This window comes from Thalassophryne amazonica, chromosome 6 (genome assembly GCF_902500255.1).
Source record: "Thalassophryne amazonica chromosome 6, fThaAma1.1, whole genome shotgun sequence".
Taxonomy (NCBI): Eukaryota; Metazoa; Chordata; class Actinopteri; order Batrachoidiformes; family Batrachoididae; genus Thalassophryne; species Thalassophryne amazonica.
The window spans coordinates 48,010,896-48,031,829 of NC_047108.1; the positions used below are offsets into that span (position 1 = coordinate 48,010,896).

The 20,934-nt window shown below is 40.8% G+C and overlaps 1 protein-coding gene across 2 annotated transcripts in view; it reads right to left on the reverse strand.

The window, feature by feature from the left end:
• Positions 1-1,066: 1,066 nt before the first annotated feature.
• The window catches only part of bcl2l1 (BCL2 like 1), a 119,609-nt gene continuing 99,741 nt past the window's right edge, over positions 1,067-20,934 (reverse strand). For both annotated transcript variants that reach the window (XM_034172130.1, XM_034172131.1), the window contains exon 3: positions 1,067-5,102. In XM_034172130.1, coding sequence (XP_034028021.1) covers positions 4,959-5,102 — 144 coding nt within the window. In that variant the 3' untranslated portion in view covers positions 1,067-4,958. The remainder of the gene's footprint in view (positions 5,103-20,934) is intronic.

The window sequence follows — 20,934 nt, forward strand, 5'->3', positions numbered from 1 at the left end:
GAATGACTCATTACCATGAACAAAAGACTGAAACTGCTTTGACCTGAGTACCCCATTGTAAACATTGTATTTCTTCATAATTGAGGTAAATAAAGTCAGACATATTCAGTGACTTGGAAATGTTCATGTTTCCATCCCCTGACTTGTCTGAAGAAAACTGGCAATAAAACTGATATGTTTATGTTGCGGACATGAACAAGCGAAGCTCTTCAGCATCTCGCCATGTCATAGTAGCCTGACAACTGGCTCTGAATTGGGCCAGATACTGGCCTTCATTTTGGAGCATAATTCCCACTCCTAAACAACCAATAGGAGAGCAGGGCTCGCCACATCAAAGTGAGGCTGTGATGTCAAAGTCTCGGGCGCCAGCCAATCACAGGCTAGGAAAGAGAGGCCAGTATCTGGCCCAATTCAGGGCTGGTTGTCAGGCTAGTCATTTAGGTCCTTCAGATTTTTTTTTTTTTTTTTTTTTTTGAGTAACTGCTTTAGGGGAGCATTAGCATGGCTACCCCCCCTTAAAGCATTTTTCTTTATTTGCCTCACATGCCTGGAAGCTCTAACTAGGTGAAAACTGCTTAAAGTTTTGACTAAAGGGTTGCGTGATTCAAGAAATGAGTTCAGGCCATTGTGAATTTGGTTCAGGGAACGGAATTTAGTGTTTTAGCAATTCAGAAAGACTGTAATGTCTCCTGATGTGAGCAGCTGGTGTCTTGGAGTTTCCATGGCTGTTTCATGTTCCACACCACTGGTTTGTGAATAAATGAGGAAAAACTGACACCGCATTGGAATACACAGAACCTAGTGGCACTCAGGAAAATTAAGGGGGAAAAATTTTAAACATTTAACCTAACATTAAACTTTCAGGACACACAAGATTTGCAAGAGGTTGGTGGTATTGTGTGGCACCTTTTAATTATATGTGATGGACAAAAGTGTTAAAATGTTCTTTAAATTTTTAATAGGCTTTCTCACACACACACACCTACACAAGTGCTTTAGTACACCCAGCCACTGTCCAAGACCTTTAAAGGATAAAATTAATAAGCAAAGACGAGAGAAAGACGGCACATCTTCCATTGTGGTTTATTCAGTTCAATGTTTTTACAACGGCATTCTAAGATATACAGACCACTGGACATTTGCAGACAAGAACCTTCTTTGAAAATACCCTCTTGCTTTGTATTTTCTTGTCTAGTTGCAATTATTGTACTAAGAAAAAAAACAACCCTAACTAGCAATGCACCGATGGGAGATTTAAGGCCATTTGAAGGGACACAATTATGCTTTTTACACCAAATATAAATAATGTTTAAAAGCCAGTTCTATTTATTAAATATGTTGCTAAGCTAGTATACTAGTCTAAGCCATTTAAATAACTAGCGTGCGTGTGTGTAGTCAATGCTTTCACAACTTGACTCCTTCAAAAAATATTTTGCCGTACAGTATTTCACACGCATGCATCCACATATGTGTAGGAAGTGATGATGTTCGTGTGAGGGCCCGGACAGCAGGGACGAGCCTGCAAGCAGCTTTTTGGTGGCAAAGTACTCTAGAAAAATATATATACTGTCCTGGGATGTATGAGAGCAGACCACAGCCAGAATAATCACTTGATGGAAGAGAAGAATGGCGACATCGAAGGGAAGGGTTTCTGAAAGTATTTTTGTTTTCCATGAGTTAACACCACGAAACCGTGAACAGGGTCGTGGTTTGAGCTAGCCCCTCAGGCTGAGTGTCGTGATGGATGAAGACTGAAAATTAATGTTTACATTGTTTCCTTGAATATGTCAGTATGCACCTTATTGGGGGGGGGGGGGGGGGGGGGGGGTAGTGTCCTGTGCCAAATATGCTTTGTGCTTTAATAGACTGAAGCTAGCGCGCGTTGCAGCCGCACACTTTTGGTCAGACGTTTACGTACAGTCGGCGTGAACGTTTTTTTTCTGGGGACAGCTGTTTGGACAACATACGTCACAGGGTCAAACCTATACCGTACACAGACTATTCAAGCTGAATGGTTTGAGGATTTGCTGAAGAATTCTGAGCTTGCCCTCCAACCAGTGGCAAAGTGCACCACTGCTGACACCGCTACGCTTCACGATTATAGGTGTCGTTGGGATGGATGCTTCCAGTTCACAGTAGGATGTTCAATGGCAGTTCCTGGGGCACTCCTGAGAATCTGAGGGTGACCATTGGGGTCTTTTTCCTGACCCTGTCAAACTGGCTGTACTTACACAGTTGTGTAAACCAATGATGTTGGAATCTGCAGTTATTCAGATATAGATACTAGAGCCAGTACTGACGTGTACCTCTATGATCCTTCTTAGATGCCCTGTGGACTCACGGGACATTTCCTTTGTCCTGTGTGTTGCTCTAGCCATAAAATGTTGACACAAACCTTTTATTGACTTTTTTTGAGTTGGCACAGTGAAGCTAGCGGCTGTGGTCAATCAGGATCACCAACAGGAAGAGGCCACAGTAGGTAAGCACATTTTGCAATTTTCAACGCCAATCATTTTTTGAACCTGGGAGAATTAATTTTCATCCTATGTTTATTTCATAGAATCTAAATTAAATCAGAACTTGCGCACAATTGACTTCTACTGCAAATTTTTAATTGAATTATGTCACAAAAAGGAACAGACAGAAATCAATGAAATCCCAATATCACATTCATGTCCAAGAGTGTAAGTAAACTTCTAACCATGATTGCGTGTGTGTAAAGACACTGATGACTGAAGCGCTCGAACACTCGTACTGAGGAGTACATCACCATGGCACTGTCAGTTGGTGGCTGTGGCGCTGAACGCCAGCTTTAAATTAGAGATGGAATGTTTAGAAATATAGATGAGCTCCCCACCCCCACCCTGCAGGCTACATCTGTGTATGTAAGTGTGCTATGCTGCTTTTGTGTGTAGTAGGAGGTGGGCCAGCTGCGACTGACACTCGTGACGAGTCGCAGTGACAGCCAGGAGGCCTCAGAGGAAGGGGCGGAGCTGGAAGGTGAGGGGGGGAAAGAGGATAGATGGACGGAGAGTTGACAGGTGTGAGGTATCGCGGGGATGCAGAGGAGAAACCGGGTTGCAGACTGCGACAGCGATGCATGAATAACGTGGATCGAGTGTGTGAGAGACGAGACACGAAGGGTTGGATACGGAATGTTCCGGTTGTATAACCAGAGGCAGCTGCTGATTTGTTTAAGCTGGTTAACAGACAATGTGTGAGGCATCTCAAATCGAACATCTGATGCTGAACCAAACTTCCTCCTAATGCTTCACTCGTTCCCCCTCAGCTCACTGCACAAAAACAGCTCTTTGTTCTGCTGATGACGACGACGACATGAAGCACAACTAAGAAACATCACGTTTGACTGAAGAGTTAAAACTACAGACTTATTGCATTTTTTTACTTTAACAAAACTGATAAATACTGGCCTTTGAAATTCTTAGTATACAAGGACTTTGTGAAAATATCAGCCAAAATAACTTCAAATTCAAGTCACAAATCTAATGACTGGAGACATTTTCATGCTGTTTTGTTGTTCCTTGAAGGTAAAACCAGTGTTGTGTGTTTGTCAATTCCAATGCTGGTTTGATCTGCAGTGTTTCTGAAACTATAAAAGGCCTCAAAACATGAACTCCAACAGAAATTTAATTATGAAAATACATAGAAACTAATTATGGAAATGACAGATTCTGAAAGGTGAAAACAAAAACAAATGATAAGCAGTCTGTGGTTGGTCTCGAGCTTCGTCAGTGCTGCAACAGTTGTGTTTTGTGTCAAACTTTTTTCTTTGTGCAAAGGTGAAAAGAAAAGGGGCATGTTCAGAACGGATACAATAACACAACCAAACGCCCCTCCCATTCCACATCGTCCTGAATATTAACGACGGATGATTTTAAAAAAGAGCGGTCCCTCTGAGTGCAGCGGCTGCGGTGTGCCCTTATTCTGGCTTCCACTCATCTATGTGTTGCTACAATAACTGCGGCTACTGTGCAGTGAATATGTGTTAGTCATCACAAATGGCAGTCTGGCAGTGAACTTGCTAAACACAAAGAGGGAATTCTGAGGCCAGCCGTAAATGAGTGAGGGCAGTGGGGTTAGAGAACTCAAAAACAAAGTGACCTGACCCAGTTCCCTATATTTTTTTTCTTAAAAAGTAAGACTCCAACATTTTATTAACTAAAATCTTCCTCTTACTTTGTCATTCATTCAGTATTAGTAAGCGTGAAGGAGAGTGTGATAAGGCAGAACCTCTCAGCACACAGTCATGTGTTGGGATCTGACCATGAACATGACATGAAGATCCAGACAGCTGGCAGGAAATGTGGAGGGGAAAAACAAAACAAAATAAATCAAATCACGATGGGCAGGTGCTACATCCAGAACATGCTTTGGCTGTCCACATGGCACACGCTGTACAACACTATCATGGAGGTGTTTGTGGAAGGGAATGGCCCGCAACAAAACAAGCTTCAACACGAGACACGTAGAGCAGCACAGACAGACAACACAGATGCTTCCTACTGGACAGGTTCAAGTTGTCACTTTTTAGGGAGAAAACGGGGAAAAAAAACCTGCTAAAAATCGTACATAAGCAAGGCGAGGATTCAGGAGCCCGTGGGAATCTAAACAAGTTCAATAATGTACCCCCCCCCCCCAAAAAAACAAAAAGAAAAACCCCAAAAATGTATCTGTCTTTCTGTAACCACGGGGTGGAGTTTGAATAGGGTGAACATCAGATGTGAAGATCAACAACACTCATTTTCTTAAAAGTTCCATAACACACAAAGATTTGCAGTTCTCCGGGGGTGGGGGGAGGAGGTGCAGTTGGCATGGTTAGCAGTTCTTTAATAAAAAGAATTTTTTTTTTTTTTTTTTTTTAAAGAGCCGGCGAGACGAACAGGACCTTCATGTCAACTTTCATAGTGTGTGGAGCGATAGGAGAGTACAGTCGTCCCTCACAGGCGTTTATGGGCGATAAGCGACCCCACCACGACCCCGGTCACCAAGGTCATCCCTGCCAGCAGCCACTTCTTGAAACGCTCCTGAGACCTCCTGCTCTCTGCGGCCGCATCCTGTCCAAACAGTTCAGCGAATCGCTCCTGGAGAGATGCAAAAAGAAGATGAAGGGTGCTTAGTAATTACGAGAGAACAAGAATGAAATGCGCGCGCGCGCACACACACACACACACACACACACACACACACACACACACGTGCAGGTAGATTCCCTGTTTAAAGGTCTGAGTGCTGAGGAGCCACCCACAGGGAGCCTATATGACTGGCAGAACCCACACGGTCAGTGTGTGGAAATTTCCACCGCAGACATCACACAGGTAAGATGTCACAAAACTACAAAATAATGTACTAAAAAAAAAAAAAAAGACACCACCAACATCCACCTGCAGCCGCAGTATGCACACTAATTAAAGTCAGGGAAAAAAATTCAGTTCTTCCTCTGAGCACTAAGAATTTTCCAGCAGACGTCGCCTCCCAGCATTCTATCGGCTGTGCAGCGGCTCCGTGCACAAGCAGTTTGTCTTACTGACATTCTTTCCCTCCGTGGCGTAGATTACCGCCCACATTTCCTGGAAATGATAGCGTAGCTCAACTACGCAGAAAAGCCACAGCAACACGCAGGTTAATGTCAAGCCACAAGGAGGAGCCAGTGGCAGGAGCTCGTGCACACTGAAGTGGACGTGGCCCAACACTGAGTTTATGCTGTGATGACTCCGTGTGTTCAGAACACTTTAAAAGGACATGTCGCACATTATTTAACGTCCCAGTTCACAACACAACATCTAAGTATTCATGACTAAGTCTATCCACACACATGTGGTAATTAGCAGTCACTGATGTATTTTACTGCTAATTATCCCTCTCACTCAGCAAGTCAGCAAGTGCATTTCTGGAAAACATCTTATTCGGCATTTCTCACCGTTTACCCGCATGTGATGTACATTTTAGCAAATGCAGAAACATGATGTAGATGTATTTCTTACATGGGGAAAAAGTCAGAATACATTATTTTCAGGAGATAATGGACTCTCTAGCATGCCACAATTGTGACAGGAGCTGACGGCACAGCTGCTGTGTGTGCACAACAAAATAGGAGAAATTATCGGACATACAGCTGCTTTCGGAAGTAGCCAAGAGTGTCCAGCACCAGTGGCTCATGGGAAGTGGGTTGGACACCTGTCCGCACCAGCTGTGATTATCCTTTTTCTAAATGAGGACCACAAGAAGAAAACGTCTCATGCTGATGGCCATGGTCAGCCCCGTGCACAGAGGTAGGCTTAATCACAGGGGAACCATGAAGGACCCCTGTCCACAGGAGGATGGCGTGGATCTGTACATTATTCTCCAGTTGTCATGCATGACAACTTCTTTGATTGTGTGGACTTTCATATTTAACCTGTGAAATCATTCTACAAGTGGGTGAGTGCCCTGGACAGTATTCTTCCGTTTGTATTTTGTTATCATCAGAGCTTGTGGCTGTGTTGTTTTTATTTTTACTTTGCGAGTTTGTCAGATTTTGGATCCCTGTGTGTGTGCGCGGAGTCTGCCATCTACCGGAGCACTATAGCTACCACTGTAAACGTGCATGCGGAACTCGCAGCTGTTTTTCAGGCTGTCTGATCACACAGATAGATGCATTTCATAGATTTTTCACAGTTAAAGTGATGACAACACTTATAAGCATGCACAAAGCTGAGGCTCCAACAGAGACTGTTTTTAACAAGCTGTGTTCATGACTAATGAACATGCACACGCACTAAGTCTTCTCACAGTGGAAAGTGGCTACTACTTTTACCGTGACTGCATCAAAATGAACAATTATCCCTTAAAATCGAGTCATCATAACATGACATCACACTTATATAAACTTTACAATTAATCTGTGGCTCTGTTCTCAATATTGGCAACTACATTACATTCAAGCTTGCACTGGGACATTTCCTCAAAGCTATGTCAACACTGTCGGAAACAAGTACTCATGAGTACTCTGTTTTCGGCAGTCTCCGTAGCTGTTTGCTGCAAATGCCATATGTACTCTACTAAACACCCTGCGGTCATGAAAATTTTCATGAAGGGGGCATTTGATGAACATTTGCATACACATACATGCATGCTGTACATAGTACGGCCTTATGGTACGTATGTACATGTGTACTGCATACAAGAGAAGCAGCGCAGACTCAAAACTAATGTTTTTCTACATGCAGTAGCTGCTATACAATTACATAAAGTGGCTCCACGCAAACGTTCTTGCTCAGCAGCATTCAAGCTAAAAGTTGTGGGAAGCGCCACGCCGCTCGGATTTTCCAAGCAGCATGGGAGTGGTCTAGGAATGAGGATAAGCTTGCAACCCTGGCCAAAAAAGCAAAATGGCTGCCTGGTGGCGGGGGAAATGATAGGCGTTCGCGTAACAGAGAATGGTCTGAAATACAAGGCACTGCGGTTGCATAAGCAACATGGAAACCAGAATAGACTTGAGATTTCATGGCAGTGAGGTAGGACCATTTCGTTTTGATTTTACGCTGTTCTCTCATGAATTCACAATTTCACTACATGCAATGTGATAAAAAAAAGGTCAGGGAGGGGTGCTTTTATTAGAGAGGGCGCATTTATTAGAGTAAATATGGCATTTTGAGACTGGTCACGGAAGTGCACAGAGTAATCCTGTGTATCATCGGATGGTCACTAACAGCCAAAATCTAAATTATGATTTCTGTGCAGCATGTCCTTTAATATTCACGAGCAAATACGGGGTGGGTGTTCTGACAAAATATGAATAACTGAGCTGTCAGTCTGCTTCTTACTCAGAACCAAGAGGCAAAACAGAATGTCTTTGATTTTTGGGGGGGGGTTGCTTCCAGTAATATGAGAGTGAAAGGACAGAGGAAAACAGAGGAGAGAGAAGCAGTAATCAAGAAGAAAGAGTGCTCCCATAGCAAGAACAGGGCAGTGACAAATAAAATGAAACAATGGGGGTGTACGGGTGTCAATGCTGAAGCATTCCACTCATTTATGATGGATTACATGAGTGTTGGGAAGTTTCTCCCACACTGCGACATAATCAGCACTGCACCACTGCAAACCAGAATGAGTCAAAACTATGCAGCAGAACCACTTTCAGTTCACAGGAAGTCCATAACAATGAGGCCAAATCGCAAGACTGATAACGGTGAATCAGTGGAAATGCCGTCGCTGTGTAAAGGTTTTCGGTCTGGCCTTTGCAGGAGGCGTTCCTAAAGTAAAGTGTGTCAGAGTGTTACAGAAAATAAGGAAGGCGGCGTGATGACCTCACTCCTCAAACAGATGTACATGTAAGCTTTATCATGTGTTGGATGGTTACGTAAACGTCATGACCTGCATTTTCATAATTTCTACTTAATTACTAAGGCTTTGTTCACATAATGGGCTATGCTAAACTAACCAACAAACACTAGCAAGAAAAAACTCAGAGCACAAACATCCTCGCAGGAAATACAGTGCCCTCCAAAAGTGTTGGAACACTTGGTATTTCGCACATTTTAATTTGTTTATGCCATTTCAAATACAAAAAAATACAAATTTCTAAAATCATAGTCCTTAAACTCAAACTCAAAGCAACAACTTGATATAAATTAAAATATAAAATCCACAGGCACAGAAGCCTATAACCTCTTCTGGGTTGTCTGGGAGTCTTTCCTCACTCTTCTCTTTACTTCTGACTTGTCTGAAGAAAACTAATTACTTACAGGTATTATACCAAAGTGCAACATCTTGGCTTTTCTATTTTTAATTAATGTATATCAAGTTGTAGAGATTTTCTTTGTTTGAGTTAAATGAAGATAATTTTAGAAATTTGTATTATTTGTATTTGAAATGGCATAAACAAATTCAAATGGGTGAAATACCAGGTGTTCCTATATTTTTGGAGGTCACTGTAGCCACCACCTGACAGAGGGGGACGGGTTAGGTGCATTCACATTGTGACTGCATTCTGTGCATCATGCTGGTTTTGCACATCTGAACTACAGCCAGTGTGACATGTCCCTCTGCTTTACACCCATTGCTAGCACTCACCATGTCATTAGCTGCACTGATTTCAGCCTTCAAACTATTTTTGTAACCAACCAGACAGCTGCATGTGGAAGCTGACATTTCCCCCATACAGTGGTGTTTTTAAACTTTGGTCTTGACAGGAAGCTCATGTTGTTGCACAATGCTGGACATGTGGATGTTACTCATGTTAGACTAAACTCACTGGCAACACAAAACACCGTTTAAAATTCAACAAATCTTAACATGCAACAAGGCCACCTCTTAAAGCTACAGTGGCTGGATTTCACTGCCAACCACATCCACCAGGTGATGTCACTGATGAACTCCATCCCTCTATTCAAAGCAGCAATCAACAAAATCAGCTGGTGGAGCCTTTGCTTGTAACCGTGCATCCTCTCTGACCTTTACAGTAGCTGGCTGTAAATCACTGGCATAAGGTGAATAATCCCGTTTGTGTATTAATGATGGCTGGCCTGAATACATGTAATTCACATGTGCATTAACAACAGGCAAACACAGACAGCAGGTGGAGCCACTCACATGTGGTCAGTACTCTGATGAATAAAGAAATATTAAATGAGCCTAATTTTTATCTGCCTCTCACTCACTCACACATGCGTTAGCATAATGTCATGCAAGGTGCTCATCTGCACACTGGAAGCAACTTGGGGATTAAGGAAACCGGGGCGCCTCAACGCCTCAGTGAGTCTCCTATTTAACATGGAATTGAACCCAGGATCCTCTTGTCACAAACCCACATCTGTTAATTCCAAGCCACTCCCCCAAACCATATGATAATATGATGGATTATTATTTATTTGATCTTTTTGGACAGTTCATTCAATGTTAAAAATAGGGATTTTTCCAATTTTCCAAGATTTGTCCTGACTCTGCCCTTTGACCTTGAAAACTGAATCAGTTCTTGGCTTCAGGATATGAATCTTCAGTAAAAATGTCATAGTATATGAAAAGTTGTGTGCTCCAGGCTGTACACAAACAACCTTCGTTGGCGAAGGTAAAAATGCAGACACTGCTATTTCTTTGCCTGCTCCCCTGGTGGCACTCAGGGTCGCCACATCAAATCCCATCCTGACCAGGTCCACATAATCACGAGTACAGCTCATCAAAATTCTATAATTGTGTAATGTCTCTCGCACACCACAAAAAACAGAGGCTGGGTGGCAGTGGTTAATATTTTTCAAATCTCATGAAATTTCACCCAATTTATTTTCCCCTAAAGGAGCCAAAAAATGAAGTAACTTGAAAAAGTTGACGTTTGTTTTTCGGGACCACCCTACACCACACACACACACACACACACACACACACACACACACACACACACACACACACACACACACACACACACACACACACACACACACACACACACACACACACACACACACACACAAAATTGTCCTCAAAAGTTTATATATCCTGGCAGAATTTTTGTTTTTTGCCCAATTTTTTTATTTACATCAGTTATGAAGAAATGGCTCACAATATGCTAAACTGTTATATTACACCTGAGGTACTTCATGAATGTGTTTATTAAATATGGATTGTTAAATAGAAATGTTTGTTATTATTAACACTAATGTAACTAATGTATATATAGTATGCATAATTTGAGTGTATTTTGTTGCTCATAAAATAAAGAAAAATTGAAAAGAAGTTTGGAAAATCCACTTTTTTTCATCACATAACACGATTGGACCTCACTTTTTCAACCAGGTCATATTTTTTTCAAACCAACCTCAAGGCAATTGCATTGTGCGTTAGTCAATAGAAAACCCATGAAATGAAAAATTAAAAGTAAATAAAAGGCCCTTGAGTCAATTTTAAGTACAAAAAAAATTAAATTAAAAATGACCCTTGCGGATGTTACGTCGTCTATCAAAACAAAGTGGGAGATATAGATGGTTAAAAGTCGCATAAACTATGGCTAACATTTACACTTAGATGGGCATTCTACTCTGAAATATGTATTCTCCGATATACATCGTCAATTTGTATAAAAGATACGCGTATTAAGAAATTATAACAAGTTGAAAACAACCTGAGAATTGTCCGTCAAAAATAACATCCGCAAGGTTCCATACTCTTATTACTTTCACTTTTCTATAATGGAAAAGTGAAATTTTTAAAGTTAATAGTTAATGAGTTATCTTGAGCTTTGTGGTTTATGAAATATGTGTACTACAATTTCAAACTAGTTTGCAATAAAAACATGTAACTTGAAAAACTGGCTTCTCTATGGTATTTCTTCATGAAGTGCAAGACAGTTCTCAAAAACTGAGTGACTGTGCAAGAAGGAGAAGAGTGAGGAAAGCCACCATGACACCCAGAAGAAGTTATAGGCTTATGCGGCTGTGATTGGAGAAATTGTGCACAGTGCAAATTTTGGATTTTACGTCACCACTATTAGCTTCATAATGGAGCAGAGCAAAGAAAGATATTCTTTCATCAAAACAGATCAAATTTAGGCTTGCATCTCAGATGTACCTTTTGGCAATTTGCAGCTAAACTTTCAGGTCTTCTTTTAAGAAAATCCTCCTCCTCTACTTCATTACAAAGCTGTATAACTGACCATTAACATGTTTCCCATGTTTTTTGACACAGTAGAAAGTCAAAACTGATGGGAGCAGACACATGCTGAAAAACGTAAGACCAACAACACATTCCTCATCGAAAAAACAAAAGAATGACATGTCCAGCAACACAGCAGGACTAATGCACAGACGCTCAATTAATACAAAATACACCAGAAGCATCTCGACATGTAATCGATGCAGATGAAATATTTGTTTGAGCTGCTTTTAAAAGCCATGAAGAATGAGCTGCATTGAAGCAGCTAGAATTAGCCATAAGGGAATTTAAATGGAATAAAAGTAAATAGTGACATACTGCAATAATCACACAGTGAACATCTTATGAGTCAGTGTTTTACCGCAGGCTGTGGTGTGACCTCATCTGAGCACTTTCTGAGAAAGTCTCCACAACAATGTCAGGAATGGGGGTGTGGGGCTGCATTATAACACCTTGTGATGATGACTGAAACTTGCAACTGTGACATGTCAAGGCATGTACTGTGCTATACTCAATGAATTATGCAATACCACTTATTGATTAGATGTGCCAAGTGATGCCAGGAAAACTCTGTTCAGTGATGTTAAATTGGTTATGCAATATAATAGGGGAAGCCTCTATGGGGCAGTTATTTAAGGAAGGTTTAATAGCACTCTTATTTTCCCTTTTGGACCATTCAGTAGAGTATTACAATCACCTTGACAACAATCAAATCCAAGACTGAGAATGAAGCAATCTTTTGAGATATAATTCATGGCCATGTAGTTAATACCTTGAAATATGCATTTGTACATGAATGACTATTATTTGTCCAATAGTGAGTTGACTGGCTGTAATGAGTTTACAAGAAAATGTCATAAAAATAAAGTCTTGATGTCATGAGAATATTACAGAAAAAGCAATAAACAAGTCAAAGATTAAAGGAATAAAACAATAAGTCACCAGAAAATATACAGCAAAAAAAGTAAGTCCCCTCGGCTGCTCCCTTGTTTGCACTCGGGGTCGCCACAGAAAATCCAAGGTGGATTTGCATGTAGAATTGGTATAGGTTTTACGCCAGATGCCCTTCCTGATGCAACTCCACATTACATGGAGAAATGTGGCAGGGGTGGGATTTGAACGCGGAACCTTCTGCACTGAAACCAAGCGCATTAACCACTTGGCCACCACCCCTACCAGAAAATATACAGCAATGTGCAAAATTTAAGGCACATTTACATAGAAATGCACCGCAATCCTAATGTCAGTCTCAGATTATGAGCGTGAAAGGGTGGGAGCTAAATAAATACATTATCGTCATTCACTGTACTGAGTCTGACGTGCGCGCCCTCCACCATTAAAGTACAGATTCTGCCCTGCCTCCCCCACCCGCATGAGATGTTGAGTTATCACAGTTTGTTGTTCAGTTTGTTGTTGTCCATTCGGCCGCTCCCGTTTTGTTCGGGGTCGCCACAGCAGATCCAGCCAGATCCGTATTGGTATTTGGCACAAGTCTTACGCCGAATGCCCTTCCTGACGCAACTCCAGTTTTACATGGAGAAACATACACAGCTGCTGGTGTTCCAAAGAGGTCTCCCATCCAAGTACTAACCAGATGCCGCACTGCTTAGCTTCTCAGATCTGACGGGATCAGGCTGACACAGAGCGAAGAATAATTTTACTCCCTTAAAACAAAGTGTCATGGAAATATGGTGAAATGTGCTTAAGGAACAAGCACATTTCACCACAATATACTTACTAAAACAACTGTAAAAAAAAGTGGACTTTTCTTCTGGTTTTAACATTCAATGAGCACATCTGACAACAAAAGTAATCTGTATTAAACTCTGGATCACTCCATTTTGGAGCTTCATAGATGCTTCTGCCCATCCATCCAATCAGAGATTCTTCAAGAAATGGGACATGTGAAAGCAGTGGAAGTCCAGAGCGTGCTGAGGATTTGTGGAAGTGTCGCATGGACTGGGTTTTTTTTTTTTTGGGGGGGGGGGGGGGGGGGGCGGCACTGCTGCTTGAGGAAACGAACTGTTTCTTCATGCAAGTGGATGTCATCTGAACAGTAGTGGACACAGCTAACCAAAAAGTTTGTTTCAATAACCATTAATCGAATAACTGAAAAGTTATGACGCTAAACTGCTAAAAAAAAAAAAATTTGTCTTTATTACAGATAACCGATAACTTTTTTGTATCAGATTATACTGTCAGCTTCTGATAAACCAGTTTCACTTACACTTTTCACTGCTGGGTAAATTCAATGATCACAAACACATAATCAATCAATCAATCAATCAATTTTTTTTATATAGCGCCAAATCACAACAAACAGTTGCCCCAAGGCGCTTTATATTGTAAGGCAAGGCCATACAATAATTATGTAAAACCCCAACGGTCAAAACGACCCCCTGTGAGCAAGCACTTGGCTACAGTGGGAAGGAAAAACTCCCTTTTAACAGGAAGAAACCTCCAGCAGAACCAGGCTCAGGGAGGGGCAGTCTTCTGCTGGGACTGGTTGGGGCTGAGGGAGAGAACCAGGAAAAAGACATGCTGTGGAGGGGAGCAGAGATCGATCACTAATGATTAAATGCAGAGTGGTGCATACAGAGCAAAAAGAAAAAGAAACAGTGCATCATGGGAACCCCCCAGCAGTCTACGTCTATAGCAGCATAACTAAGGGATGGTTCAGGGTCACCTGATCCAGCCCTAACTATAAGCTTTAGCAAAAAGGAAAGTTTTAAGCCTAATCTTAAAAGTAGAGAGGGTGTCTGTCTCCCTGATCTGAATTGGGAGCTGGTTCCACAGGAGAGGAGCCTGAAAGCTGAAGGCTCTGCCTCCCATTCTACTCTTACAAACCCTAGGAACTACAAGTAAGCCTGCAGTCTGAGAGCGAAGCGCTCTATTGGGGTAATATGGTACTACGAGGTCCCTAAGATAAGATGGGACCTGATTATTCAAAACCTTATAAGTAAGAAGAAGAATTTTAAATTCTATTCTAGAATTAACAGGAAGCCAATGAAGAGAGGCCAATATGGGTGAGATATGCTCTCTCCTTCTAGTCCCCGTCAGTACTCTAGCTGCAGCATTTTGAATTAACTGAAGGCTTTTTAGGGAACTTTTAGGACAACCTGATAATAATGAATTACAATAGTCCAGCCTAGAGGAAATAAATGCATGAATTAGTTTTTCAGCATCACTCTGAGACAAGACCTTTCTGATTTTAGAGATATTGCGTAAATGCAAAAAAGCAGTCCTACATATTTGTTTAATATGCACTTTGAATGACATATCCTGATCAAAAATGACTCCAAGATTTCTCACAGTATTACTAGAGGTCAGGGTAATGCCATCCAGAGTAAGGATCTGGTTAGACACCATGTTTCTAAGATTTGTGGGGCCAAGTACAATAACTTCAGTTTTATCTGAGTTTAAAAGCAGGAAATTAGAGGTCATCCATGTCTTTATGTCTGTAAGACAATCCTGCAGTTTAGCTAATTGGTGTGTGTCCTCTGGCTTCATGGATAGATAAAGCTGGGTATCATCTGCGTAACAATGAAAATTTAAGCAATACCGTCTAATAATACTGCCTAAGGGAAGCATGTATAAAGTGAATAAAATTGGTCCTAGCACAGAACCTTGTGGAACTCCATAATTAACTTTAGTCTGTGAAGAAGATTCCCCATTTACATGAACAAATTGTAATCTATTAGACAAATATGATTCAAACCACCGCAGCGCAGTGCCTTTAATACCTATGGCATGCTCTAATCTCTGTAATAAAATTTTATGGTCAACAGTATCAAAAGCAGCACTGAGATCTAACAGAACAAGCACAGAGATGAGTCCACTGTCCGAGGCCATAAGAAGATCATTTGTAACCTTCACTAATGCTGTTTCTGTACTATGATGAATTCTAAAACCTGACTGAAACTCTTCAAATAGACCATTCCTCTGCAGATGATCAGTTAGCTGTTTTACAACTACCCTTTCAAGAATTTTTGAGAGAAAAGAAAGGTTGGAGATTGGCCTATAATTAGCTAAGATAGCTGGGTCAAGTGATGGCTTTTTAAGTAATGGTTTAATTACTGCCACCTTAAAAGCCTGTGGTACATAGCCAACTAACAAAGATAGATTGATCATATTTAAGATCGAAGCATTAAATAATGGTAGGGCTTCCTTGAGCAGCCTGGTAGGAATGGGTCTAATAAACATGTTGATGGTTTGGATGAAGTAACTAATGAGAATAACTCAGACAGAACAATCGGAGAGAAAGAGTCTAACCAAATACCGGCATCACTGAAAGCAGCCAAAGATAACGATACGTCTTTGGGATGGTTATGAGTAATTTTTTCTCTAATAGTTAAAATTTTGTTAGCAAAGAAAGTCATGAAGTCATTACTAGTTAAAGTTAATGGAATACTCAGCTCAATAGAGCTCTGACTCTTTGTCAGCCTGGCTACAGTGCTGAAAAGAAACCTGGGGTTGTTCTTATTTTCTTCAATTAGTGATGAGTAGAAAGATGTCCTAGCTTTACGAAGGGCTTTTTTATAGAGCAACAGACTCTTTTTCCAGGCTAAGTGAAGATCTTCTAAATTAGTGAGACGCCATTTCCTCTCCAACTTACGGGTTATCTGCTTTAAGCTACGAGTTTGTGAGTTATACCACGGAGTCAGACACTTCTGATTTAAAGCTCTCTTTTTCAGAGGAGCTACAGCATCCAAAGTTGTCTTCAATGAGGATGTAAAACTATTGACGAGATACTCTATCTCCCTTACAGAGTTTAGGTAGCTACTCTGCACTGTGTTGGTATATGGCATTAGAGAACATAAAGAAGGAATCATATCCTTAAACCTAGTTACAGCGCTTTCTGAAAGACTTCTAGTGTAATGAAACTTATTCCCCACTGCTGGGTAGTCCATCAGAGTAAATGTAAATGTTATTAAGAAATGATCAGACAGAAGGGAGTTATCAGGGAATACTGTTAAGTCTTCTATTTCCATACCATAAGTCAGAACAAGATCTAAGATATGATTAAAGTGGTGGGTGGACTCATTTACTTTTTGAGCAAAGCCAATAGAGTCTAATAATAGATTAAATGCAGTGTTGAGGCTGTCATTCTCAGCATCTGTGTGGATGTTAAAATCGCCCACTATAATTATCTTATCTGAGCTAAGCACTAAGTCAGACAAAAGGTCTGAAAATTCACAGAGAAACTCACAGTAACGACCAGGTGGACGATAGATAATAACAAATAAAACTGGTTTTTGGGACTTCCAATTTGGATGGACAAGACTAAGAGACAAGCTTTCAAATGAATTAAAGCTCTGTCTGGGTTTTGGATTAATTAATAAGCTGGAATGGAAGATTGCTGCTAATCCTCCACCCCGGCCCGTGCTACGAGCATTCTGACAGTTAGTGTGACTCGGGGTGTTGACTCATTTAAACTAACATATTCATCCTGCTGTAACCAGGTTTCTGTTAGGCAGAATAAATCAATATGTTGATCAATTATTATATCATTTACCAACAGGGACTTAGAAGAGAGAGACCTAATGTTTAATAGACCACATTTAACTGTTTTAGTCTGTGGTGCAGTTGAAGGTGCTATATTATTTTTTCTTTTTGAATTTTTATGCTTAAATAGATTTTTGCTGGTTATTGGTAGTCTGGGAGCAGGCACCGTCTCTACGGGGATGGGGTAATGAGGGGATGCAGGGGGAGAGAAGCTGCAGAGAGGTGTGTAAGACTACAACTCTGCTTCCTGGTCCCAACCCTGGATAGTCACGGTTTGGAGGATTTAAGAAAATTGGCCAGATTTCTAGAAATGAGAGCTGCTCCATCCAAAGTGGGATGGCTGCCGTCTCTCCTAACAAGACCAGGTTTTCCCCAGAAGCTTTGCCAATTATCTATGAAGCCCACCTCATTTTTTGGACACCACTCAGACAGCCAGCAATTCAAGGAGAACATGCGGCATAAGAATGCACAAAAAATGAATGAATGAATTAAAAAAAAAAAAAATCCCAAACACTGTTATCTTTCAAAAGTAGTAAAACACAGTTATTTATATACACGAACTAAAAAGCTGCTGCTTCTTTCCACACTTTTTGAACCCTGCGGCATAACCAACAGAAATACGTCCAATAATGAATTGATTGGCAGAGTAAAAGACACGTCAGCATTTATAAATTCTTACCTGTTAGTTTCAGTGGGATTCATCTGAAGAAATAAAGCATCTTTTTTTTTATCATCCAAAAGTGTCTAAATGACGATGAAAAGCCTACACAGCTGCGCCGTGAGAGCTCCTCTCCCCCACGAGTCTTGGCAATTAAATTATCCCATCGGCCACAAATAAATAAAATGTTAAAATTAGTCCGTTTTGTGTCGAGAGGACGGTAACAGTGTAATGCCCAAAGTGAACCTGAACTACACTACCCACAAAGCTCCCTGCATCGACTGGCCAATCACGTCTTGTGCTTTATGATGACGGCAGCCAGTGTGCCACAAACACACAACAGATGGACTAAAAATGTTTGATTTTAGGGTTTATAAATGTTTTGACTGTTAAGCTTTGCTCACTTTACCAGCAAAAAAAAAAAATAAAATAAAAAATGTTATCACACAGAAAGTTATTGGAACTAAATTTATCGGAAGATAATTGGTCTGATGATGGCTTTAAAACTTATCTGAAAAGCTAATCTGCTAGCAAAAATAGCTCAGACAATTATTTGTTATCAGATTATCTGAACTGTGCCCACCACTGCATTTGAACCCATCGAAGCTTACCGCTTGCTCAAATCTTGTCCAAATCCATCCAGCGCACGCAATCATAATTACGTATATTTACACATTTAGTTGTTAGTAGTCATATATTATGGTTGTCACCATTCACACCAGCACATCTGTATCTCACACTGCATCTGCTCTTTGCTGGAAGCTGTTAATATTCAAGCTCATCACTGCACTTTAATATAGTTTCAACTTAATGACTTGGTCCAGGAGTCTCCAACCCTACTCCTCTGGAGCACCTGCCTTGCATATTTTTCATGCCTACCTGCTTTACTTCCACCTGATGAATTAACCTTGGTCTTTCTCAGCTCTTGATTAGCTGAGTACACCTGGCTGAGTTAATTAGCTGGGGATGAAGACAAAAAACGTGAAGCAGGTGCTCTCCAGCAGCAGGGTTGGAGATCCCTGCCTTTGGGACTTTGGCTTTAATTTTTTTTTAGCAATACTACCAGTCAGTCCACTATACATATGTCAAAGCAGCACTGTTGAGTTGATACGCTCCATCTATTTTTCTCCCACTGGCAGGTAAATCCTATCTTTATCTGCTTTCCACATTACACTCTCACTTTCCCTTTGCTTTCACACGTTCACGCCTTTACTTCTATCCTTTATATCGCTTCTCCCTTCCCAAAGGAAATCAGGCACTAAGTAGTAGCCCAGAGAATGCTTTGAGGCATTTTTTCTGTCTTAAACTTAACTTTGCTTAGTTATCCAGGAAGGAAAAATAAAGGATGAAGGAAGGATTAGCTCATGAGAGCAAAGGGTTAGAATAAATGAACAAATGAGAGAAAGAGAAATAGTAAAGGGGCAAAAGGAAAGAGATAGTTGGTCGTCATGGCTACCAGACGGTAGCTGATTATGGTGCTAGTGTGCCCATGTGTCTGGACCTGTAAATCCAATGCTGTGGCTGATGAATAGTCCAATACTACGTGTGGAGAAAAGACCATTTTAATGATCATTAGCAGTTGTGTCCCATTCATCAATGCTGAGTTGTTGGTTGCTTCAGTGTTGCACCATAAGAAGCTGCAATACTCAACTCCCCTTATGATGAAACACATGACCATGACACACACAGCATCAATTAACAGCTCATATCCTTTTCCTTTTAAGTAAAATGGGGCTGTAGATGGATGGAAATTCAATAGCTTGTGGACAATGGAAAAAGTACATTGTGTTGACAGTGGTTAAACCTCATGCAATCACAGTGCAAAGCTAAGTGCAAAACTGCCAATAATGACAGACTGAACACATTCAACCAAGTTGATTTCCCTCTTTATAAAAATAAGGTAAAAGTGACATTGTTCTACACTGTCAAGTTCAGCTGCATATGGCACAACCATCAACTTATTAAAAGCAGATTTTTTTTTTTTAAGATTCAGGCAGATTACTAATAGTGGGTAACATATGACCCCCTCAGATTTGCCAGAATTTTTTTTTCATGAAAGGTCTATGGTTAGACCTTGTACCAAATAGTAACCTCGGTCAATGACTTCAGTCAGACTGACTAAAGACTGACCTCAGTCAATCTTAATAGTTAGTAGTGTATGTGTACCTTGTATGTTAGTAGACATACTCGTATAAGGCTGCCTGATAAAGATTTCATTCAAATCTGATGCGAGTGCGTGGAGATATGCAATCCACAAAAACACTGAATTTGACATTTTGACCGACTTGAGAGCCACCTATACTCTCGCGCCTTTATTATCCCATGATAATTTCAAGTGACACAGTATTGGACTTGCTAATGGATTCATATCATGCAGAAACTAGCTTGGGATGTTGAAGGCACAGTCCAGAAATGCCTCGAAAACAAATGTCACTTCAGCACAAAGAAGCGTTTTGCAGCACCCCCTATAGCCGGCACCCTCGACTGCCCACTGAAATTTTGCAATTTTACAGAGCTCCTCCCAACACAGATCAATGCCAATGAAAATGGACCTGGGCAGTCATTGGTGCATTGAGATATTTCAACTTCAAAACCCAAGAAACTGACATTCTGGAGGCCCTCAAAAAAAAAAAAAAAAACATGTTTGGTTTAGGGACTTAGAATTTGAGGATTTTTCTATGTACCCATAGACCGTCCACAAAAATCTGGCAAATCTGAGATCATCATTATCACCCACCATCTGATTCTTATAAAAAAAAAAAACCCTGCCTCTTATCTTATGAGCATTTTCACAATATTGTAGCGCATTCAGTCTCAAAGAGGTCAAAAAACTGATGTCTTCAATTTGCTGTTTTTAGTAATTAGTTTATATCTCTAACCTTTATGGTTGCAGAAACTTTTAAAATTTTGGCTGTAACTTTATTTTCTCTCAAGTTCTGGTCTTTCAAATTATACGAGGTCTGTTAGAAAAGTATCCGACCTTATTTTTTTCAAAAACCATATGGATTTGAATCACGTGTGATTGCGTCAGCCAAGCTTGAACCTTCGTGCGCATGCGTGAGTTTTTTCACACCTGTCGGTTGCGTCATTCGCCTGTGAGCAGGCTTTGAGTGAGGAGTGATCCACCC